The sequence below is a fragment of the Montipora capricornis genome, chromosome 9 (assembly GCF_036669925.1).
Source record: "Montipora capricornis isolate CH-2021 chromosome 9, ASM3666992v2, whole genome shotgun sequence".
In the NCBI taxonomy this organism is placed as follows: domain Eukaryota; kingdom Metazoa; phylum Cnidaria; class Anthozoa; order Scleractinia; family Acroporidae; genus Montipora; species Montipora capricornis.
In genome coordinates this window covers 29,235,133-29,260,965 of record NC_090891.1, presented here as the reverse complement: position 1 = coordinate 29,260,965, position 25,833 = coordinate 29,235,133, and the positions used below count along the sequence as shown (strand labels likewise).

General features: G+C 38.8%; 1 protein-coding gene across 2 annotated transcripts; it reads right to left on the bottom strand.

Moving 5' to 3' along the window:
• Nucleotides 1–1,689: 1,689 nt before the first annotated feature.
• LOC138015119 (protein transport protein Sec24A-like) lies at nucleotides 1,690–25,458 on the bottom strand. Of its 2 annotated transcripts, none has more exons than XM_068862039.1 (27): nucleotides 25,088–25,458; nucleotides 22,134–23,032; nucleotides 21,716–21,826; nucleotides 21,572–21,643; nucleotides 20,992–21,084; nucleotides 20,839–20,867; nucleotides 19,091–19,193; nucleotides 18,349–18,475; nucleotides 18,124–18,233; nucleotides 17,928–17,994; nucleotides 16,359–16,477; nucleotides 15,375–15,420; nucleotides 14,856–14,911; nucleotides 13,585–13,686; nucleotides 12,599–12,700; nucleotides 11,847–11,970; nucleotides 10,828–10,927; nucleotides 10,543–10,601; nucleotides 9,542–9,715; nucleotides 8,919–9,029; nucleotides 7,765–7,808; nucleotides 6,887–7,021; nucleotides 6,481–6,618; nucleotides 6,153–6,257; nucleotides 4,791–4,883; nucleotides 3,466–3,569; nucleotides 1,690–2,512 (listed from the first exon to the last, which is right to left on the bottom strand). In XM_068862039.1, the coding sequence occupies exons 1-27, from the start codon at nucleotides 25,302–25,304 to the stop codon at nucleotides 2,398–2,400; spliced, it is 3,555 nt and encodes a 1,184-aa protein (XP_068718140.1). In that variant the 5' UTR covers nucleotides 25,305–25,458; the 3' UTR covers nucleotides 1,690–2,397. The 2 variants fall into 2 exon arrangements, with proteins under 2 accessions (XP_068718140.1, XP_068718139.1); XM_068862038.1 differs by having other exon boundaries at nucleotides 6,887–7,024; nucleotides 25,088–25,449.
• Between the last annotated feature and the right edge of the window lie 375 nt (nucleotides 25,459–25,833).

Below are 25,833 nucleotides of genomic sequence, written 5' to 3'. Positions count from 1 at the left end.
TTTAAACTCGCTCCTGAAAAAACAAAATCCTAACCCTAAAAACAAAAACGCTAAACCAGGAATGACCCCGCCTGGGTATAGTGAACGACGGTCACCGAGTTAAATTCGACTTCTGTCGTCAATATTCGGATTGTTCTGAGTTTGCCCTAGGCATAATCGAAAAATCATAGTCTCTGACCTGTCTGTTTCATGACTGACTGATTGCCATCTGATGATGGCTTCAAAGACTTACTCAAAGTATTTTGAACGATTATCTAACTTAACGTATAAAACATAACTGGACCACGCATCCCCTCAACCCCATACCAAACCTACTCTTTCGTATTACCACTCAGTCCTGATGGATACACAGATAGATCATTGAAACACCCACTGCGGCCGACTTGTAAATCAATCAGCAACTAAGACAGAGCACTGCAACTGTATCGCAGACGTCATGGTATAAAATTCAGTTTAACCATGCATCGTTAGTTCTTCAAGTAACGTTCATCACTACGGTGAAAAACTTATTTCATTGGTTCAAGTCTCTTCATAAACAACAACGGGGCATATTGGAAATAAATGAACGCAAGCATCATTAGCTTGTTAGGAGGCGGTGGACAACAACTTTCTCCTGAACAGGACGCTCTGGTTCATCGCACGAGGAAAGCACTAACCATGCACATAAGGTGATCTCGAGACACCCTTTAACCCAACAACGCAACACAGATTGCTTTAACTCACAATTTGACAGTTTACATAGAAAACATAAAGTAACGAAAACGTCACGTGATCTTAGGAAAGGCAAAGAAAAGAAATATTCTTTGGTTAGGCGAAAGTAATAAGTAATACCATAGATTACTTTGTTGGCTCGTTGGGAGAATTTGGTGTCACATCAAGGCTAACTCAGACGGTCACAGCAGATTCAATATGTGCGGATAGTGAATTTTGGTGTCATCGTAGGATGGGGTCGTTGCTACCAAGTTCGGGGGTCAAACTGTAGAATGGGATTCCTTGTAAATGTACGCAAGGACACCCTTAAAAATATTTGTTTATTTGTTACTACAACGGGATTCGAACCAATGACCTCTGTGATGCCGGAGGCAATGCTCTACAAACTGCTTACACAGGACCACATGAGCTCATCAAATTGACCGCTCCCAAATGAGTAGCTTCATAATCCAGTTGGTAGAGCATTGCCCTGGCATCGCAGAGGTCATGGGATCAAGTCTCGTTGAATTTTACAGGCGTCTATAAGTGACAATTGCTTAAATTGTCCAGTCAAGTGCGATGCTCACTTCTCCATTTGGTCTGTAATCCGCACTTCAAATATGTCCATTTATTTAAAAAGCAATTATACCAGACACTATTTTGATCGAATCTTTTGTGCACCCAGGATTGGTCACCGCACCAACGTTTTGAGATTTAGCCCACCACATCTAATATAATATATATTTTCCGGTTTTCGCGATTATTCCACTTGCCCGTTTCCGATCCATCAGCGGACGCGAGCAGCTAAATTTTACTGTGTGGCTTCCGTGCGCCTACAGGTGAAGACACTTTCAAGTCTCCTAAACCAAAAGGTATCACACACCGCACGAGAAATGAACAAGACCCGCGAAAAAGACAACTCTCGCGTGTGGGCGAGCGAATCACGGATTGTACAGCTTATCTCACGGTGAAATTCGAATTCAAATAGGAAGACAAAAGAACGTTCAAGAAATAATGTATTTAAAATTGTCTCAATACCCTAAACTTCCACAAGAACAATAACAAATACTCATGTTCTGACGGCCAATCATTACTTAATTTTATAAACATTCCTTCCGTTGAGCACTGTCAAAAACACGCCGTTCCAAAATATAAAACAATCGTTCTCGTCTAAATTGAATAAAAGCAAAACCATTACTGAAAAAGAAAGCAAATTAAAGTTGGTGCTCGATAAGAAGAGAGCAAGGTGCTCCTTTCTTCATTTGTGGATCGAGGACGCTGAAACACGGGAGCCCGTTAGCACGGAAAGTTTACCCTTGCGAGATCAACCCTCGACCCAAACTTCCTAATCGTAATTATTCCACCCCTATAGTAATAACTTAATCGTTCGGAATACGGATCTGGCAGCAACGAGGGCGGTTAATTCATGGCGCCTTGTACTTGAAATCCTGTTTGGTTACTATTTCAGGACGTGTCAATTATCGTGCAGTCCGCTTCTCGAATCATTGACTTGATCAAAAGAAATGATGGATAGCTCTTGTGAATTTATTTATTTAATCCCTTGCCCTGTGAAGCAATGCAGCAGCTCTGATCTTGGCTTTGAGACCGTATTAACCTCCAAAAAGAGATCACCGTGAAATCTTCCATGTGCGACGACTCTGCAGTTAGTGACCCACGTTTCAACGCGAGGACATCGACCACAAGAATTCATTTTGAAATCTGCTTTTGAAGATGCACAAGGAACTCATAGTAGGACATAACAGATTCTGATCTATCATCCACCAAATTCTGAAGGAAAAGCATTCTCATCCGACTATCCTCCCTGTTAAGATATTTCAAACAAACGGGAGTCAATAATGACGGACAACATATGAAACAAAACTCGTATTTTAAGATGACCTTTCGCTAAGAAAACGTCCGGGTCTAGTTGTTCCAAAGGTGATGAACACTTACCCTCGATTAAATACGGTTTGAATTTTGCCCGGCGGGGGAAATCCCATCTAAAAAGGGGAGGGATGCTCGTCGTCTCGCTTAGGGGTGCAAATTTCGGATTTTGGTCTCACTTAGAGTGACACTACTTAAGATCTACATTTCCTGCATAATCATAAACCGGGGCAATGCCCTTAAACAAGTCCATCCCAAGCCAAGAAATCAGTCAGAGACCAAGGTTACTGAGCAGACGCCTGCCAAATTACCTCAGGCGTTACAAGGAAACGTTAAGATCCTTTTGCAACATAGCTTTTATCGTTTTCGTAGTTTCATGATTTCTTGTTTACCCATTATAATTATCATTATTTTCATTATTGCAAAGAAGGATAATTAACAAATCGAATGTGGTTCAGCGTTGTCTGTACTCTTATCGACAACGATATTGATCATCAAAGTGGTCAAAATGTTATGCGCCTCGTGAGTCCACAAAAAATTTTGACCAATGTGATGACGAATATCGTTGTCTATAAGAGTACAGACAACGTTGAACCACATTCGATTTGTTTTTACCACAATATTCCACGCCAAAGAAAATGTTAATTTCAGAGCGTGACAGAAAGAAAGAGCAAGCCTCTTCTATAACTTTTTCGCAATCTGATTGGTCTATTTCCCAAAATGAACGTTCTTGGATTGTGTAACACACTGACTCGAGCATGACGCGAGCAGCGTTGTCTAGACTCTTATAGACAACGGAAAATTAGCCAATCAGATTGCGAGATTATCATCAATTGTGGTTAAAATACTAGAGAAATATTTCTTGTCAGTTAAGGATTTTCATTAACTCACCTTATAACGTATATGTTGGCGTGGCAAGTTCTTTGCAACTGTAAGTAATCAATAAACGTTCGCACTCTCTCCGACAGTGGATTTTCCAGAACTGGAAGCGATCCCTGAAAAAAGAGGAGTGACGTTAGAATTTTCTGACTCGCGAGAAAAGACCGACGGAGGATCGAAGTGATCCGCGCACTTAACTGAAAAATTTAAGCAATTTTCACGGTTAGCCTGGATCTAGCATGAAATGGAGGCTACCGCGGGGAAATTGATTTTGCATGTGAAAAGATTCCCCGCATTAGCCTCCATTTCATGCTCGATCCAACCCAACCGTAAAAATACGAAACTGGCCTATTGTCCAGCAGTTAAGTGCGGTGTCTAGAAAGCGACATTTGCTTAAACTGTCCTTTTCTGGGCGCGGGTCATTTCCATTTTCCGTCTATAACACACACTTCGAGAAAAGAGTGATTCATGGAAGAAGAGAGGCTAAATCCTGCATTATTAAACCTTCAATCAACAGTATCTCGTTAGTAGAAAATGTAACGCTTTGCTCGTAGTGGAAGTGCACTTGGCTATCTGGCTACTTCACAGGCAACCCACTTTATTAATTAATCTGAAAGAAACAATTAAAACTTGCCAAAAACATTTATAAGAACCCCGATGGGCAGGAGGCCACCAGTTGGCTATTTACAAAGCGTGGTAAAGTTGAATCCGGGACGACCGGAAACAAATCCAAACCAGGGGCCCGTTTCTCGAAAGTCCCGAAACCTTTTCGGGCCCGAAAAACCATCTCTGAAATAGCCAACCGCATGTTTTGGAAAGCCGATCTTTTAACTTTTTTTCAAGGGAACAAAAAGAAAATTAACTGTCAAGTTTGACGAATTAAATGCCCTCCGTTCTTGAGTTACAAAAGGAACTGTGACATCCGAAAATGGGGCCCGTTTCTCGAAAGTCCCGAAACTTTACGGGCCATTTTCGGGTGTCACAATTCCCTTTGTATCTCAAGGATAGAGAGAATTTAAGTCGTCAAACTTCACAGTTATTTTTCTTTTTGTTACCTTGAACACATGTTAAAAGATCGGATTTCCAAAACAAGCGGTTGGCAGTTTCACAAATGGCTTTTCGGGCCCGAAAAGTTTTCGGGACTTTCGAGAAACGGGCCCATGGCCCGAAAAGTTTTCGGGACTTTTTTCGAGAAACGGCCCCCAGAGGTTTAAACGGGATTTGAACCCGGGGCAACCGCATGCAAACCCAACACCATAACCACTAGACCCCGCCACCTCCATAGTAAAGCCTTCGATTCCTAGCCAGCATCAAAATGTTTAAAAAAAGTCACTTACCAAATTATCTGGGATACTGGTAAAGTTTGCGACGCCAAACATGGGCTGAATCACATCAATAGGAGCATCTCGTCCAACCCAAACATAAAATGCCTAGGACAAAAAAAAATTCCACCACATATAATGTAAGTACTGGAAGGTTTAAAATAGCTAATCAAGGGATCAGAACACGATCAAACACGCCAACATTTAGAACTCGAAGAAAATATTTGAATCCGGCTTTGAGCGCAAGACAAGTGCTACCCGCAAGTGACAACTAGTTTTTCGTCTGACTGGGCTTTTGACTCGGCACAAACGCAGCAGAAAAACAGTACCAGAGAGTATTATTCCATATCGTCGAGGTTATACAATATGGACGAAGTATACAAAACCGGATGGGCACGAACGGGTTTTAAAGTGTCTATCACTTGCATTGGGAAAGTTCTTTGAAGTAATTAGTGACGTCAACCCAGTCTCGAACCCATTGCCCTTTATTGCTCGGTCATGGATCAAACTATGACCAATTTCACTGTCTTTCAAAGCGATTAGCAAGATGAGTATTAAATAAAAAGGTTGTAAAAACAACAAATATATATTTACGACAAAGTACAGTGGAAACTGAATTTGTCGGCACTTTAAAAGACTGAAGGACGAACGATTCACTGTAAAGTGCTGCATGCTCTCGTTATCGTTTGAAGCTGTAAATGCAGTTCTTTGGCAAAGTACGGCAAAAAATGTACAATAATGCGCAACGCACGATCATTGCTGTTTTGATATTGTATTTTTGACTTTGCCCTTGTTTCTTTGCACGACACGGAAAGCTTCCAAAATGTAAAATTCCAGTGCACAGCGTGCATAGCGTTTTCGCATTCCGTCCACACTGATACAATCGAAAACGGAGCTTTTTAAATTTTTGAAAACGGAGATGTGGGGTCTTGTTGTCGACATGAGAACAAAGATGTTCTCAAAACGCTTACGTCACATGCAATTGCATGTCCCAGTATTACTTTCCCGTAAAAATGGGCAAACGGTGGGAGACCTTGCATTTCAGTTGCTTGGCTTGATTTCAACTTTGATTGCCTGCTTGGAGCTAAATACTGCTCTAGTTAATTTATGTATATTCATTTTGCTATTAGTATAAAACCGTGGGGACAGTTCAAGCATGCGCAGTACCGAGAAAGTAAGGTCGAGCAAACAAAGTGACGAAAGGTATGTTTTCAATCCATTTTCGGTGGTCAAGTGTGGCTAAAACCGCTCTTGTGGACGCAAACGTTTTATGAGTTTTAGGAAACAGAAAACGGAGATTACCGAGAACTGCAAGGCAAAAGCTCCCTAGAAGGAAGTCGAATAACCCTTTAACTCTTAGATAACTATTACACTTACGTGGCCGGTGTCCATCAAAAATATTCCTTTGCGACTCAGCTTCTCTCCCGAGAGGTGAAAAATAGGAGGCTTAGCAACCAGGCCTGATTTGGTCTGTACGGCTCCCTTGAAAAGAAAACAGACGAATTGGTTACAGATACATCGGATTCTGTGCTTAATCAAGGACACTTGTATAAATCGTTTGGGTGGCCTGCCAAGCTGGGGGTATTGTTGCCGCGAGAGGCAAATTAACGAGCGGCGAGGCCGCGCAGAGAATGGGGAGGGTGCTCCATTCTAAACGCTGATACTGTAAGATTTACTTTATCAAAGTACAAGAGCCACGCCTTACCTCATCACTGAGGTCGTGAATTGGATACATCTTTGGGTAGATGGACAGCATAGCCAGGTTCAGAGGCATCACCTTCAACTGCTGCATCGCAAAGCAACGCTCATCCAATCGTCGGCTGGAGCCAAGACGAAACGCCATCTGAAATCGTCAAACGGACAGGTTAAGGCAAATATGTTTAAGCTCAAAGCCACTGGGAAATTTCTTTCAAGGTTCCGTTCAAAGTTCCGTGTTCATGTCTGCCTCCTTTTCAAAGCGAGTCTAAGTGCGAAGTTTTTCTGATGAAAATTAGTTTTCAGTCATATGTAAAGTAGAATTAATTACCGGTACCATCACAAAAACTTCCCACTTAGATTCCCTTTGAAGAGAAGGCAGGAATGAGCTCGGAAATGGTCTATTTGATACCTACATGCTTCATAATGGCCAGAATAAACAGCGGTAACAATCTGAGAGAATAAGGAGCTATTAATCCACTACTTTGAGGCTGGTTTGCAACTGATGTCCGGAAGACACTCAGAGCATCAATACATGCATTCATCAGAGCCTGTTGAAGCAACGAAAAACACGAAAAGATTAGAAGTTAATCGCTTTTTTGGAAAGTACATTTTTTAATTCAGTTCATTTCGTAACCTACTTACAAGGAACACAAACTACACAGATCTCTGTTACAAACAAAAAGATACTTATAATTACAATATACTATCATTACACACTTATAGTACACACACATGACCTCACACTTACCACACACATAAAACGTACATATAAATGAACGAATCTCCCGCGCCGTAAGGTTGGCTAACGAGTTACAACACGTGTTCTTCTTTTGAACACAACTTAATTTTAAACTCTTCTGTAGAATAATTTTTGATTAGCTTTTCGCAATTTTCTGTTACAATGGTTATTATAGTTAAGGCTTGCAATGATGGATTACTATTCGTCTTCATCCCCACCGCGGCCGTCGTCATTTTACGGTAAGGTGCCAAATAAAGCCATGGCCAAAGAACCTTACAAAAGCGCAGTCTTGAACAGGTTTCGATACTATCAACACAATTGCTTAGCCCCACCCCCCACCCCTGGCTACAATAATTTCAATAAAGACCACCCCTCCCACCAATTAAATGATGAAAAAATAGCGGGCTTCAACTTGGGGAGGGGGGGGGAGGGGGTTACTCTTCATTTTATTTCTTCCAAGATTGTAGATCACAAGTTTGTCTATTAAGGATGAATTCAACTAATTCAAGTTTCGTAACATTCGGTGCATGCCGTTTAGCAAGTTCAACTTACCTCTCTTGCATCACCCAAAGAGGATGACAGGGTTCTATCCACAGCTTAAAATGAAGAAAAAGGTGTCTTATAAGTTGCTGTAATCTTTAATTATTAGTTTTAAGATGTCTGTCAAGGGAGACACCAAGGTTGTGTGGTTACGGCACCAAGCATGAGATTCAGAGGGTCTGGTTGGACTTCCTTCAGTTGCAGTTGTAAATTGTAATAATTATTGATTTGCCTTCCCTATCGTCACTCAAAATGATGTAATTTCATGATACCCAAAATGCCCAAAAAGTAGAACGAAACATAGCAATAACAAATTAAAACTTTAGATCAACATAAACCAAATACAGCAAAAGGAAACAGAAGCATGGATGGACACAAATGAACAAGATTGAACCGGATTGTATTTGGGTAATCTTGAAAAAGGTCGGACCAACGTTTTTCAAGTTTATGGCAAACCGCCTGAGTAATGGTCGTTTTTGATCAGAATCATCTTATGATAATTTTATTAGTAAAGGAATTCCACATCACCACTTCCTATTTTAAACTCATGATTAACTTAAGATTTTCGACTAAAGACCCTACAATAACGTGACATAGCCCCTTTAAATGAGTGACATTCCCTCTTCTCTTTGTTGTCCTTTCCTACTGCGTTTCAACATTCTGGAAAACATATAGTCTGAAAACTCTGATGGCCTGTTTGCTTGGCAGAAATGGATGAAAGAACAACTGAAAAATCAGAGTCCCAGACAAGAACAAGATTTAACCCTTTGACCTTCAAAAAGCCGGTATAATGCTGCACCAATTGGGGTACAAGATGTACTAGGAAAGCCAGGTCGCTTATCTTGGTTCCAGAGTGCTTCTGGTCTATTAGGTCAACAAATCACCGTGTTAATGCCACTGTTGGTGGTGAATATAGTGATTTGCGACGTGAAAATGATGAGCTGCTTGTCAAAGGACAACTGCAAAGTCCCAGACTAAATGTTTTCGGTTTCGCAAATCTAAGAAGACAAGAAGCTTGAGGGATGTGGGGCTTGCTAAGACACTTTTGGTAACGGCATGAAGGAACAAAGATTTAATGTGAACAGTAACTTTGTTATCAACTTGTTTTGCTACTTGATGACAGTTAAACGTCTAAACATGCTTTGTACTGAAAACATAAAACTAACCCATCTTTGCAAGCAGAGTGGCAATCGCTTGCACATCAGCGGTGGCATACAAATCAGCCAGTTTGTTTGTAATTGGCAAACCAAGAGTGTGTACTCTGATACGACGTTCACCTAGGGACAGATTAAAGTTTGTGACGATATCAAGTCTCTAAGGTTGAAATTTCCTTGTTTGCTCCAAGTTTCTAGGGATTTTTTGTAACCCACAAAGAAGACTATCAGAAGATAATTATAACAATGACCTTAAAACTGTTGTATTAGAAATTTCAATAGTGTTAAACCCAATTTCACCAAAAAATAGTGACATATAGGTAAACAACAGAAGATCTAGTATGGAATGTGGAAGTTGGAAGCAGGTCAATTTGTTGGGTTCATTTGTTCCCATCAAAGGACTCAACCTGCAGTTCAAATATATACATTTCTTTCATTCAGAAATTTCTTTCATTCTTGTACGTGATAATTTATTACTCCCAATATCACAATATCCCTTCAATTTTCACAAGTAGGTATGTCACAAATGTAAACCAAAATTCCTCTACATCTACATTCAGCTAATACACTTGGGGAAAACTTTCAAAATAAAGTACAAAATAAAGTAGAGAAACTTGGGTTGTGTCGCCACTTACCCTTGCTGCTTGTATACAGAAGTGCAGACTGAAAAACCGCTATGTTGGAATCTGTCAGGGTGTCTTCAATGTCGATTTGCATACTAAACCCACTGTCAGGACTAACATTTGGCAAGGAAACCAAATCCGTTGAGCGAACAAAGAAATTCCCATGAAACGTGTGGATTGAGAGGCCTGATTTGAAAAAAAAAAGCAAGAACAGGGATGATGTATTAAATTACAGATCTGGGTGTTATCTAAAACAATTCCAACTCCACTCCTGCCTTAGGATTCAACCCAATGGCTTTCCTCTTGTATCAGATGGTTACTAAAATTTCCTCACATAGGTGCATTACATTTTAACATCTCTGTGATTCTGCATATGTATGTATACAGTTGATCTTTCATCTGACTTTGAGGGTTTTTCTCCCAGTAATCTTTTTCAGAATTTTTTCCCTCATCAAAATAGATGTTTGCAGTGCAATCAAATTGTGTGTGAGCACCCTGTAACTGACGCCCCACTTTTGTTGCAATGTCCCTAGCCCAGTTTCTGCTTTCATCACAACTGGCGGAAGTTAATAAATTAAATTGTCTGAGGTCACTGATCATTCAAGATGGCAGCAAGTGGTGAACGACCTCCTCACAGCTTTTTCCGTAGGGAAATGACTGGTAATCTCAAAACCAAGAAAAAAATATATGATGTCCTATGACACTTTTTTTAAAATAGACTGTTCACAAGCCATTTGCACAAATTTTCACGGAGCTCTGTGTCAACTGATGATTGAAAAAAATACAATGGTACCCAGGCTACAGCACCTTTTTCTCATGTGCCTGTGTTTGACATCACAAGATCTTATAAAGTGGGAGAAAACAAACTTATCTGACATGGCACCAGTAAGGCAAGACTATATGTATTTTTCACATTTTTTCTTACCTGTGTCCCTCGAACTTCACAAAATATACTATTTCTTTATGAAACCAAAAGATCACCAAGGCAGAAAAAACCAGCTGTGAAATCTTACCTTTTGTACACCGTACTCTCATAACTGCTTCAAAGCCAATCTTTCTTGTTAGATAACGTCTACAGAAAAGAATGGTCAATACGTCAGTGGGAAATTCTTAATTTCACAAAACATTGATTAACAACCTCTGCATCTACTCAAAAACTATGTTCCCTTCAACCCACTGACTCCCGTGGAGTGATACTCAATAGATTTTTCTCTGCATGCTGCCAGAAGATTTCACTTGTCAGTGGTGGACAGTTCAGGAGTCATTGGGTTTACAAGGTTCTGAACCACTGTACTTACATAAATTCATTTTCAAATTTTTCGGCTCCAGCAGGGTTCCTACTAACATGGAAATCTGGATAATATGTTACTGATCCACCAGAGTACTTTGATGCACACACTATGACAACAAAAATACAAGATTTCCATTGATACTGCAGATAACAAATAAATACATCTAGAAACTATTTCAGAACATTTTAAGAACCTAATATACAGCATAAATGTATGGGTTATTTTGCAAACAACCTGGGCCCAGTTGTTCGAAAGCTGATTAACTTAATCAAGGATTAGCGTAAACTTTTGTTTCATGTTCTCAACTTTTTGGTTAAACTTTCTTTTGCTTATTTTTGTTTATCAAGATCGACATCTACTAATGTATATTTTTGCCGATTATCAACGTTTAAGAGCATTTGGGAGTAGAGAAATAAACTTCTTGGTTAATTTTTAATCTGGGATTAGCGTTAATCGGCTTTTGAACAACTGGGCCCTGTGCAATTAGCATTGAGTAGTTATCCCTAAAATTAAAGTTTAAACTTTGTAGTTGATTTTCAGGCGCTCTGGGGTTGACTTAATGAGTTAGCAAAAGAATTGTCTCAGCAGCCAAATAGTGATTTCACATATTTTTATTGATCTTCAGGCGTTGTTCATCCAACAACCAAATTGCCTAAAGACTAATGTGTGCATTATTTAATTGACCTCACGACAAATGCATTAAAGTTAAATTTCAATTGTATCGCTTTTGTTTTGAACAAACACAGTTAAGTGTCACTTCACTGATTCCATTGTTTCAAGAAAACAAAAGTCCTCTTTCGTTTTATGTTTCAAAGGTGTAGCTGACAGTATTTCTGCATAGCTTATTAACACTTTCTCAAAAATGAAGCTCAAGTCTGGGAACAAATTCATGCAAGGCAATGTTCTTCAGTTCAATTCTAGGCCACTTCCAAAATTTCAGCTGATTTTGATCAAAATTGATAAACAGCCAAAAATTTGAAACAAACCTTATACCCTAGGCCCTTCAACCACAATAACACACTTACTTAAAGTTGCTATGTCAGCATATTGTCCTGACAGTAAAAAGATATCAACAGCTACTTGCTCAGCAGCACAGTCAAGTGCAAACTTCTTGTAGAAATCTGTTGCAGGAGATAGATTCTGTACATCCTTTGCAAAAGTTAAAAAAGATATATTAATAATTGATAAACATTTTCCTTGCAACCAGTTGTCACCAGTGATCACCCATTTCAAGACAGTCATGTCATAATTGTTGGAGATATGTGACCATCTTATCTAGGGCTCGGAGACTCACCAATTTTTTTTTTTTTTTTTTTTTTTTTTTGGGGGGGGGGGCACGTACAAGATGTTTGCATGCATATCATTACCATTTCACTTTCAAACAACAATAACTATAAAAAAAGGCAATTTGCCATCTGTTTCTGTTTTCATTGTAAACGTAATGTTGCCCAGGATGGCATTTGTTCAGGTATGAAAAAACATATCTGCATCATGAGAATTTTAAAAAACTACAAATAATGTCATCTACATATCTACGATGACACTTGGGTACCGGTTTATTTTTTCAACCAAAGCTTTTCATAATGACTCATGAAGAAATTGGCTAATACAGGAGCTAAAGGTGAATCCATTGCCACTCCATCTATTTGATCGCAAAAACAACCATTGCATAAAAAGTGAGTGTGGCTAGTAGCAAAATTGAAAAGTTGTTTCAGTTGAACTTTACTTAGTTTTAGGTCAGAATTTATGTGACCATTAACATAATTATTATGCTTACTTTTGGACTGGACTTTTGTCCATCCTCTCTCCTCTTCAGCTCCCCTGGTCCAATATTGGGAAGTGTTGTTTGCAAGAGTGTTATACGACCACCAATAGGGCCCTGAGGAAATGCAATTTTTACCACAATTGCTTGTAATCGTGCAATCTGATTGGCTAATTTGCCGTTGTTGATAAGGGTCTAGCTTGCGTCATGCTCGCATCAATTTGTCATGCAATGTAATAGCCAATCAGGAATGCTCATTTCGGGGAAATAAACCAATCATATTGCAAGAAAGTTATCGACAACGCTTGCTCTTTCTTTGTGTCATGATTTTGGTCAGGCTCTGAAATAAACACTTTTTTTAGCGTTGAATATTGGGGTAAAAAACAAATCGAAAGTGGTTCAGCGTTGTTTGTACTCTTATCGACAACGATATCCGTCATCACAGTGGTCAAAATTTGTTGCAGACCCACTTGGCTTCGCCTCATGAATCCACAACAAGACACTTTTGGCAGTTTTTTTTTTTAAATTTTGCTTGGATTTGTGTGAAACAACCTACAATCTTCGTCAAAATGTTTGGGACACCGACCCCGTTTTCACAATAAAAAACGAAAACTTCATAAACTCCCCCCCCCCCCCCCACCCTTCCCCCTTACCATGTAGCTTTATTGGGCAATGTACAATGTAGCACTCTGCTTGTGTACCAACACTGTGGGGGGGGGGGGAAAAGAATGTTAGGAAAGGGGGAAATAATGAAGGTGAACTTGGTTGATCTTATTTAATTGGCATTTAGTCAAAATGTGACCCTCTGAAGAATGTGTCCCAAATATTTGTGTTGAAGACTGTAGACATTCATTACAAAAATCTAATCTAATTAAAATACAAACAATGAAAGAAAATAATAGTATTAAATCGTTTTTTGATGTAAAGACCCCTGGAAGCAGAAACATGTTACACAGAGGAGGAACTTTTAAGTTACAGTCTTTAAGGCACAGTAGACTTACAACCAACTTGAGGGCAGCTTGGAGAGCAGCTCCTGTTGCACTATGTACATTTGGACACTTGCTAAACAATGCTGGAAGTGAATCCAAGAGCTGTATCACAAGCTGAAATTTTCAAAAAAGCATGAGTTAAATGACATGTAGCAAGTAAATGTCAAGAAGCTATGATCTTTTCAAGTCGCACACATGGATAAAACAGTGAGCAGTAAACACAGTAATATCAGAAAGTGTACAAATGTAAGACTCTAATGAACAAAAACGAAAGTTTAGACTCTCAGAAATATCCACTTTTGGCACTTTACGGGAGAGTCAGGGCGGTTTAGCGGTTATTAAAGGTGCCTTCCACCTCTGCGACCTGGGTTTAACCCTGGGCCCCAAGGTTGTATGTGGGCAGAGTTTCAGTAGATCTCAATCTGAGCGCTTTTTCTCCAGGTACTCCAGTTTTCCCCCTCGTCAAAATCGACTCTCAGTAACTTACATCCAGCTGCGGGCAATACCCTCGATAGGGTATCCTTTCCTTTCATTGATGTGAATGAATAAAGTTGGTATTATTATTATTAATAAGTCTAGATCTTGTGATAAAATTGATTAAAAAGACAAACGCAACTAGATTCATTTTGACAACGTTTCGACATCGTCCGATGTCATCAACGAATTGAGGAACATAGATACTCAGCTATCGGGAGGCACCGCCTAGCAGATCATGGCCAAACAACAGCACCCCCAGCGGCGAGTTTTAGTGTCTTAAAGAAATGCGCATCGAAATTTGATTGCTTAATTCATGAGATGTTCTACATCAAAGAATTGAAACCATCACTTAATGTACAGTCAGACTCTGTCAGGGCAAAACTATTTACTTAGATTTCACATTTTTTGTTAGCGTACTATTGTATATATTGTTCTATTGTTCTATTGTTCTTGTACTATAAGTTATGCTTCATCCGATTAAAATTCATTGCCTGACGATGACATCGGACGATGTCGAAACGTTGTCAAAATGAATCTAGTTGCGTTTGTCTTTTTAATCAATTATTATTATTATTATTATTATTATTATTGTTGTTGTTGTTGTTGTTGTTGTTGTTGTTATTATTATTATTATTATTTTTATATTTATTATAACTTCCACTTTAAGTGAAGCTTCATTTGAACTGACATATAAAGGCCTTAATTACAGCACTGAATATGCCAATTTATTGCAAAAAAAATAGCACAGACATGAACAAAAAATTATGACAATGGACATCAGGAACAATACAAAGTTTATCATTTACCTCTTTGCTTTCATTTAAGTTGACCAACAGATCATCTGGCGATGGAAGAAAGACATCTACAAAAAAAAAAAATAAAATAAAACAAACCAAATGAATCTTCTTTGGCTCTTTTCCTATGTGCAGATGGTCTTTTTATTTTATTTTGCTGTTCTCTTGTAAGACAGTTCCTTCCTTCCCTGCTGCTTTCAACACTATTTTGTCCTTAGCTGTTTCTTCCCAGGTCTTAACACCTGCATCGCATCTTGACAGGCTGACTTTGCAGGTGTCCTTATATCTCAGTTTTGACAGTCTTCTCCTCTCAAATGAATACTATTCTATCTTCAACCACTCACTGAAAAACATGTCTCATTAACCCATTCACCCCTAAACCGGCCTAATCCGGCCATACTTAGCATTTTACTGTCTAACACCAGAGATTTTACTTGTCAATGGGGAACCCGCAAGAGTCAATGGGTTAATCCATAACACAACCACAATATCCAGCTGAACATTATAGAAAACTGGTTTCAATACACTTACCGTCTAAATCAGATACAATGTGCATCTGAGGTTGGTTGAGTTTTGGCTAAAGATGAGAAGGAAAAAGGAAAAGTCTTGACTACAATTTACATGGGTAAGTTAAACAACAACAACCCAGTGGGAGTCAGACTTCACAGATTTTACTGTGTCTAATGCCACACGATTTTACTTGTCAACTGGGGGTGTTCTAGGGCACCTGAAGAGCAGTTACTGTTTTTCCTTTGTGTAAATAGTGGCCCATTTTCACCCAGTTCATGCTGTAATCGTAAGTATTACAAAATTCTCCAATCTGATTGGTTCTGTGCGCACCTATTTGTTGCATAAATGCCGCACGATCATGTAGGTGTCCAATTGCAGGTATCCAATATGAACAACTCCAAATTGGATACCTGTAGCTGGACACCTATGCCATTCGCGCGTCAATCACATGCACTTGGATGTGATCTTTCTTCCTTTTTTCGTACTGTTTCCAAAACAGATTGAATATAAATTTTAACTTTTTCATGCAAAAAGGCATTAAAAGACTTTTTATCCTCACATTTTGTTATAGTTATGGTTAGGTTTAGTAATAAGACTTTGTGTCGTACAATTCAGTGGGAATCATGCTCGTACATGAAAGGATTACTCCCTGAATTGTACCCCACTCAGTCCTATTACTATCAATAAAAGTTGGACATAACTTTCACATTATAACTGCAAAAACATGGACAACAAATGAGGGAGAGAATTTGCCCGTGTTTACAATGTTTGGCCTCAAAAAGGCCATCATCTTCTAGATTTTCAGTCTGATTTCACTTCGTAAAGTTCCCCCCTTAACCCATTGACGCATAGGAATGAGACTTAATAGACTTTACTCTGTCTAACACCAGACAAATTTACTTGTCCATGGGCATGGTTCAGGAGTCAATGGGTCAAAGCAAAATTTTCATAAAACTGATTGTTTTGTTGCTACTTCATGCATAAGCATTTGGGACAAATACCTACCTTTAAGCTGTAAAAGTGAACTGTGCTATCAAATGTTATAAATCCAATCTGTGTTCTAAGGTCTCCTGGCATCTTGTCCAGGTTATCTTTTAATAATTTACAAAACAACTGAAGGTACCCTTAAAAGGTAAAAAAAACAAAAACAAAATTACGTATTAATAATTATACCCAAATATACTTTTTTAAACTGCAAGCAGTCTCTTTTGCTTGAAAATCCACTGAGAGAATGTGATAAGGGAGGGGCGAAGCAGAGGCCATGAGTAGCATGGGCGCAGGGAGACCCACGTAGGGAGGCTCACTGCTTCAACCCTTGCATATCATCTTGTTCTCTTGGCAGATTTTCAAGCAAAAGAGAGACTGCTCACAGTCTCGCTAACTTTTTCAGACAGACAGCTGTAGGTCCACTCAAAAACTATGTCTCTTTTTGCCCATTCCCTTGTGTGAATGAGACTTTCAGATCTCACCAAACAATTTTACTCATCAATGGGAACTGCTTTAGGGATAAAAGGGTTAAATCCGATAAACAATTAGGAAAATTTAAATAAGAAATATCACAGATAGGTATTGAAGTTGACATTGAAATGTTTATTGTGCATGAAAGTATACTAAAGTAATAATTAATTACAAATGTTGTTAACTTCAGTTGAAGACAATTTGGGCAAATCCTTAAAATGTGGGTGTGAAGTGAAGTGAAGTTCTGATGAAAATGATGAAGAATCATGATCACACTGTGTTTTTGATGTTTGATTTTTTTAATAACTTGGCATTTAAGTAATTTAACTTTTATAATATTATTGTCTCACTCTACTATCTTATTGTGCTATATTTTAAAATTCAAACTATTGGCAGCCTTCACAAAATGTTTGTGGGGAGCAGGTTATAAGGAAAGTGGAGACGGTTTTGGTGCCAAAGGCACCCTAGCGAGTGTCTAAAGGGCGCAAGCTAGGCATGTTCCCCAAGGAAATTTTTGAAATTTAGACACTCACAGAGGCAATTTAGTGCAATCTGGGGGATTTAAAGTGACAAAATTTCACATATGGAATTGACACTTGCATGGTGTCTGATAAGAAATACTGCAATGTTAGTTAAATAAACATATCACATGCAAGACGCAAAAAAATATTGCGGACACGAATTTGTACCTCAAACAAGCTTTTTTTCAAGCCTTTATATCATCTCCAGTGACTTTACTTTAGAGCTAAAATTTTGTTGTCTGTTTTGCCTTTCTTTCTCACCTCGTTGTAATAAAAATAAGACATTTTCTGACTGGAAGGAGACGGTCAAACTTTCTGAAGAGGTGGCCCATTGAGCCGTCAACTGGCCGGTTTTGAAAAGGCTGCTATTGGTAAATTAGTCATTTTGTAAATTAGCTTATAGGACCATAAGAGAGACTATAGTCTTGACTGCAATTATGTACCCTATTGAAATAAAGTGTCACCATCATCATGGATGAACACATAACCAACAAATTGAATTCATGATGGTAACAGCAAGCAAACACATATGCAGTCACAAGTATATCTATACATCCCGGCCCAAGGATGGAAAGAAATAATAATATTGACCAACCTGTTTCAAGGGCATTGAAAGAGACATCCAAAAGAAACAGAAATACTGAAGGCTGAGGAGGTCGCAGCTGAGAAAATGAAATAAGTAAAATGAGCGAAATTTCCTAAAAAAATCCTACTCTCTACTTATCCAAAATAAAAAAGGATTCTATTTGTGCCTTATTATGAAAATTAACTCAATGACTTTTTAAACAAACCATATACTCTGACGGTGCTATAAACTCCACAGTTGCATTCCTAATTTCTGGTCGTTTGGAAGGGTCACCATACTGTCTTGTTTGGGGATCAAAACAGAATTCTTCTGGAACTAGAACAAAAAAGACCATTCATCTCATTTCGGCCCCATTCACTACAGATAGCTATTTCTTACACTTGTTTGAGCTACAGTAATCAACTTGAGAAAGACAGAAAATAATACATACCTTCATTTACCCTAAAGCACATTGGACATCGCCATCTTCTGGCATCGGTGAAAGTGACAAATGGATTGATGTAAGTTCTACAGGAACGGCATCTTGTAATGACAGTAGAGTGAATAACTGGAAGATTCTATTGCAAAAAGAGCAGTAAAGAATATAATATAGACAAAAACATCACTGTTGCCAGGAATTACGTCACATGTAACTCCACAACATTTCAAGAAATATGCACACAGTTCCTGTACATATAATGTATTTCGGATTAATTTACAGTACTGACCAAGCATGCCTTTGAAAGACTTAACAAAAACCCATTTGCTTTTTCATGGAACAAAGAGCATTGCCTGCTAGAGTACAGTCTCTTTTCACTTGTCAAAAAGAAAAAAGGCTCTTGTCACTTTATTTCTTCCCTGTCGCTCTTCTTTCTCCTCAACCTCTGTTAACTCAGTGGTACAGGCATTATCTATGACTTCAAGCTTAGGTACTCATGGCTGAGTTGTGCAGATTGCCAATCAATGGGGTATGCTACAGAGGAGGGAGGTGACTGGACACCTCAAGTTTACAGCCATCTCACTGCCAACAAGATTGGTCACCGACCAGGACCCTACCATGGTGTTAACAAGTGCTGACAACTATCACAATTATTAAAAAACAAAGAGCCCTTGGTGATGAGTCAAGTACCAATGAGACTTTGCAGTGGCAAAACGACTAGTACCCAGCCTCCAAGTCACCCTGCATCACTTACTTGTAAATCCCTAAAAGGATGAAGGTGTATTCCTAACGGAAGCTTTGATTTTGTTAACAGGCTCTTAGTTTCAGGAACAGCATTCAAGGTGCAACACAGAACACTGAAATAGAACACAAAAGATGCCAATAAAGACGATAATTAGTCATACAGTGTGTGGAAGTTTTGCACCACTATGGTTCCTACAAAATTGGCATTAACATGTATGTAAATTAAATATTAATTTTTTTAGTTTACAAAAGGCTTGAAGGAACTTACAGTGCGACATGCCTTACCGTGGCCACCTAACAAAGTTTTTTACAAATTGTCCGCCAATCAGGATTCGCGAATTTGATTGACAGTCACACCTCCTTGCGAAGTTTGCACAGTTGTAAGTTGAACACCGTTGCTTGGGTTGTTGAGTTGACGTATTTACACGCAATTGTCAAATTGTGAAAGCTTGTTGGGTGGTCATGGTAAGGTGCGTTGCACTGTAAGGAAGGAGGCTAAAAATATATAGTTTCTCCTTTTTTCAAACAAATGAACATATTCTGCACTTAGATACAGTTGGCCAGGGTATTAAGTACCCATCGCAGATTACTCACATTACCTTTTCCTCCAATATAACCTTACCATGGCAACGTTATTAGGCATTTCTTTGAGCCTTAAAATCAACATAAGTTGTCTTTTTTAAAGAAACAGAACAGTGAAATTTTCCCATTCAGTTTTACCAGATAATGTTAGAATTAAGAAATACTCTCTAAAATATTTAAAATTCAACAAAATCTGTACGCCAGTTTTTCGGAAAAATCAGTTTTTTTAAAAATGTGTCTCTGACTTTTTTTTTTTTTTTTTTTTTTTTCATCAACAGAATTTTTTTAAATTTGAAAGACAAATGTTTAAAATTAATCTAACTAACGTGCAAAAAATGGAAAAAATTCACTGTCTGGAAGCAGAGACATAAACGAGTACATTTGCAAAATCAGGAAAAATTAGGGGGTTACAAGGTCAGCATTTGATTCCGTGCGCGAGTGGAGCTACAGGCCAACACGAATGGCCTTAAGTGACAATTAAAAAGTTTGTAAATTTTCAAAGTTTTTGTGAATAGGAGATGTCTATTTATAATTAGGAGAAAGGAGAGCAAAATTAGAGGTGACCCATTTGAATCATGAGCTGATACGAGCAGCTTACGAATTGCGTGTGTGGCTTCCGCGCACGCGCTCAGCTGAAAACCCTTTTGAGCCTCCTTAAATGTAATCTTCTTTGCCAAGAAAAGATCACTCAAAATGTACTTGCTACATGAGGTTTCGTACTCTTGCGAAAACAAACAAAAAATCTTAATGTGTTTGGTGGCAGATCTCTAATTCACCTGACAGGAAGTTTGTATGTGCTGAGCCAGGTCCAGTGACCTCTCAGATACTGACGCTTAACTTAAAAATCAGCTTACATGTATCTTGCACAAAACTTGTTAGGAATATGTGACACAGCAATGTAAAATGTTCATTCCCTAATTTGTCTGTCTAATAAGGGATTAGCTTCTCCATACTTTCCCCTAATCCAAGGTTGGTTTAGAACCGGCCAAAGGTTTGCACAGTGCAGGTCATATTTTTTACCACATCAGTATGGGGGAGAGGGGTGGACCAATAAACTTCATTTGAGAGTGCACGTCCAATGATGTCCACACAGGAATATTCCCAAGAGTTTTGTCCAAATTTGTAGCCTTGGTCAAGTTAAATAATGAATATTACTATTTTAGGTTTGAAAATAACCTTGGATCACTGCTCCTCTTTGGAAGATCCTGAAAGGAAAGAAAAGAAAAAGAAACATTAAACAAAAGTAGCTTACCAGTCGTATCTATCCATAGAAGTAAATTATTAATTTGCACAGTGACAATTATTTTTATGTGGTAAAGAAGAACTCACCGATGCCAAATTAGGAATTGGCTGTTCAAGTGGAGTTGTCGGAAGAATGTGTCTCTGTTCCATTAGATTGACAGGCTGACAACCTGAGGGTTGCTGGATACCAAAAAAATTACCATCTCAGTAATGATGATGATGATGATGTATCAGTATGTAAATTTGCTAAGTGAGTTAGTAAAGATGCTTACAAAATGTCTCTGCAATCTGTCCTCGACAAGAGGACTATGCGACCACTGCAAGGAATCTTAAATGGGCAACAATGTTAATTAGTCAATACGAGACCAACCCTTTATCATCCTTATTTATGACAACTAGAAGATGCCTTCTCCTTAATTATTGAAAGGCCCCAATGGTTCATCTCATTTGGGTTGGAAGCCATGACTTCTGGCACAAAAGCATGAAACTTCACCAACCAAGACAACTTGTCGTCAGTTAAAAGCAATGGTGATAAAGACAAACAACTGAACTTTTTTTTTCTCTGAAAAGTAATTATCTTTTTTTTTTGTCATTAATCACTCATTGAAAAACTATGTCCCCCTTAATAAAGGTATGACAGTGCAAACAAGAGCTCATAGATTCTCACCTGAACTGAGAGTCTTCCCATGGGACCTTCCAGGCCACTACCTTGTGATGGAAACCGTGAGGGACTGGGTCCCTGAAAACAAAAAAGACTTGATAAGACTCCTTGTAGAAATATAATACATCAGGAGGAATTTATTTTACTCACAGTGGACATCTGCTGCTGAGCTGCAGTAGGCATCTGTCCAGGATATTGGTTTGACTGACCTGGAACATTCATTATACCTGCAGGGACCCCAGGCATTGAAGGTGGTGATGTCTAAAAAACATAAATTCTAGTTATTCAAAATGCTTAATTGAATTAGAAAATACTATTATTTTATTGGATACTGCAGGAGTTTTTCAGTTCTCTTTAATAAGGCCATACTGACAGTCTATCATGGTTTCTAAACTGTCAGCTTTTTGAAAGAAATTACTTTTTCGCAGAGGCACAAAAATAAATGCAAAAGACAAGATGGTTTAGCTCTACCCTTAAGAGGGTGATAACAAGCAAGATCCAAGATACTGTTGACTGCCACACCACTTATTATCAACTAATACTGAAGTTAACTTAACCAAAACTTCACCTGGGCAGGATACATTCTGCGACGAGAAGAAATAGGTCTTGTTCCAGCTGAAGAATCTTGACCCACTGGTGGAAAGCCTGTTGCAGGACTGTTGTATGAAACTGGAGGCATACCTGATCCAGGCAAATTTGAGGGAGGAGGTGGGGTTGATCTTGGAGAATTGGCTGATCCAGCGGGACCTGGTGGAGGAGGAGCTGACCTTGGCGAAGGTCCAGAGAAACCAGGTGCCGTGTTCATTGCCATGACAGGTCGCTTAGGTTTGTTTGAATGCAGTGCAGACAACGGTTGTGTTACCTGTGGAGCTGAAGTTGGAAGCATACCAGATATTTGCCCTGCATCCTGTCCTAAAGGGACATTTGATGGAGGAGGAGGTGTCTTATTCTGCCCAATATATGTTTGTTGGGACTGTGTATTTGTATTTAACTGCCCTTGCAAAGGAACTCCTGAAACTGGTGACATTGGGGAGGACTTTTGAGGAGGATAGGTCGATTGAGATGGCGTAACTGGACTAAAGGCTGAGCCAGGTTGTGAAAATCCCGCTTGGATGTTATTACCTATAGCAGAGGCTGACAGCTGGGATGAAGGACCATTTGTCAAAGCAGCACCTGGTGACAGTGGAGCAGACAGTCTTGGTGAACTCCCCACTGAAGCTGGTGGTAGAGATGCATTTGTTGCAGGAGGAGATCCAACATGAGGATGCCCTTGAGGTAACGTAGCAACAGGTCCATTTGACATGGCATTGGATAATGGGCTTCTCTTCAGTGGAATGTTCATTGCAGCTAGTCCAAGAGAATTACTCAAAGACTGACTTTGGGCATGATTAACTGCTGAGGAGTGGTCTGAGTAGTTTTGTTGCCCAGGTGGCGTAGGCCAATGACCTGGATGTGGAGCTTGGTAGCCTGCCATTAAAAAATATCATAAAAGGGTAATTGAGGTTATCATGGATTGAGTAAATGAAACCACAAGAGACTATCAGCATGAACTTTATTATAATAATTCCCAGCTCGTGCATGACCAGCAAAGGCAAATTGTTGTATCATTGAGGAAAAAAATGTAATAGATTTTCCCACCGGTCAATAAATCTCACCCTGAAACCAAAATAAAAGGTTCCAAAATGGCATCTTAATGAATGCCCATATCTTTGTTCTGTTTTAATTAGCAAATTTGAGAGCAAAAAAAATTTTTGTGGTAGACTCTCTAAACTGAAAAAAGTAAATGATTGGCATTGAACGAATCAGGCACATTTGAAAGCATCAGATGGGTTGTCAGTTGCCACTTTAATGCTAATTTTCCTAAAACAAATTAAAAATTAAAAAAAGTTGTTTTTTTCAAGTGTTTGAATCTGAAGATATGGGGCAAAATTGTAGTGTTACTAGCAGCAATGTCAGTCCCTGCTAGTCATCCACTATTTTCAGCAGTTTCTTTAAACATGCATTGAAGGCTTATATTTGTTTGTTAAACCGCTGGCAAACACAACACAATTACCCCCAATTAAATTTCATACACTTTGCGAATAAAATTTGAGAAATTTTCACCATTAAAGTTTTCTTAGAACTCTTAACTTAAAATTGCAACTGGATTTTTTTTTAATTCTGAGCCCTGCTAGCACCTTCCTACTGCCAACAAAGGCTCTTGTTTAGTGCAAAATTAACAATAACTGGTCATTTCCCTACAGAGTCAATCCGCCCTATGTATTATCGTGTCTAAGTACTGATTTTAATGATTACGTCTGAGCACTCAGTTCAATGATTAGGTCTAAGCACTGATTTTAGTGAAGAAAAATTAGGGTTAGGGTTGGTTGCTATCATATAACAGTTGTCAGAATACTGTGGGGTGGGTTGACTCTGGAGCGGAACGTCCTGTATTCAAAATAACAAATTATTGGCAAGAAATCAGACTAAGCAAAGCAACAACATACAAAAATACACAAACTTGAAATCCACATACTCAAAAAAAGGTACAACATAATAAATCCTAAAACTATAGAGAATGAATTTGGAGGGTGTAAGTCACAACTTCACAGACCTGTCACTAAGATATTAAATTGCCAGGTATAGAATATAAAAATTATTGGTGGATGGGGAATTAAGTCGCAATGCGTTGACACATTTTAAGGGGCAAAGGGTGTACCTGCATGCATTCACCTCAGAATGAGTAAGTAATGTAATGAGTATTTGTTTATTGAAAGTTTCATTTTTATGGCTGTTTTTAAATTGATGTGGTTTAGAAAATGACCAAATTATCAAAGAAAAAAACAAGCTTCCATTAAAAAACTGTCAGTAAAAATCCTGAAAATACTTAGAACTCGTTCAAAGTGAAGGAATGTGGATCACTGTTCGCCAACTTTACATGTACATGTAGAGACACTTGGGTCATAATCAATAATTACTGCTAAATTGTGAAAGGAAAAAAAATCCATCCAGATAACCTATTAAACTCAAACCAATCCACAAATAAGTCAAGCGACGAAGTATAATTACTTTATTATGTACTTTGCACAAATCAATAGCCTTCCTCTATGTCCTAGGGAGACTGCTTCTCACATTACCAACACTTGCACTTGCACTTGAAATGCATACCTTCATTTATTTCTCTTACAATTAAATTGAAAAATGTTCAAGATGTTCGGATAAGAGTGAACTATTTAAATCGTAAATTTATTACGTAAACACCATGAAGCATTAACTGGTAACAGAACCAGGCCAGGTGATTCAACTGAAACAAGTTAACCTGCTACAAGAAACCAATGACGCCATAATGATTGGGATATAAGTAAATCCAAATTACTTTTTAGTGAGTTTGTCTTATTCCACAAATCTCTGAGGTTTATTTTCCGCAGTCTCTTTCGTTTCAATCAAGGGAAAGACTGAACCGTAAGATGAAACTGAGTTGAAGTAAATTTGGGTAAACTTCGGTGACGCTGCAACTCAATCTGTCAATACAGATATCCTCACCTCTCGTTGCTGGATTCATTTCTTTATAAGCACTCTGAGCCTGGCTATTCACTCCAGTTGTAAATTGGTCTTCCTGGCTTGTTCCCTTTCTCTCTGATTGCTTAAATGCTACATGAGTTGGAGATTGAAAAATATGGTTTCCGGCGTCGTGGTTCTGGTAGGGTTGTTGTTGACCAACCGAGAACGAATTACTCGGCGGCAAATCTCCTCCAGACATCACCTAACACATGTTTAAGAATCGATCTATGCCTCCTTGTTATATGGTGTTCACAGGGATTTTGCAAATTGCTGTAACAGCGACAGTGCAACCCAATTTTCAGGCTAATTCGACGAAATCGGATGCAGAAATCTTGAGTGTGCGCAGTAGATGTGTTCCGAGCGACGTGGCATATGTAATGCATTGCGCACCGAAGTGATTACGCGCGCGTCACCACGCGTGACCATCTCGTGCTCATGAGACCTCATGAGCGGCACCTTTGTACCTACAAATACAGAGAAGTAAGAAAAACACTAAGTGGACGTTCTTTAGGAGCCTCCATCTTCAAAATTGAGTTAGCACCACGACACACGAGTAGAGGAAGCTACTTTTGAAAAAAAAATAAAGTGATGTAAGAACACGCTATCAAGGGATTGGTTTCATGATGCGGGAACACTTTGCTTTCAGTGTAGTTTGCTCATTTTTAGAAAGGCTTTAGGCGCATTAAGAGATACAGATAAGCAAGTGCATACAATGAGAGGCAAAAAGA

Coding starts and splice junctions, on each gene's coding strand:
- LOC138015119 (XM_068862038.1), bottom strand. CDS start 25,304: ATGTCTGGAGGAGATTTGCCGCCGAGTAATTCGTTCTCGGTTGGTCAA. Junction 20,868..20,991: donor CAATTCCTAATTTGGCATCG/GTGAGTTCTTCT, acceptor CTTTCCTTTCAG/GATCTTCCAAAGAGGAGCAG. Junction 11,971..12,598: donor GACAAAAGTCCAGTCCAAAA/GTAAGCATAATA, acceptor ACTTTTGCAAAG/GATGTACAGAATCTATCTCC.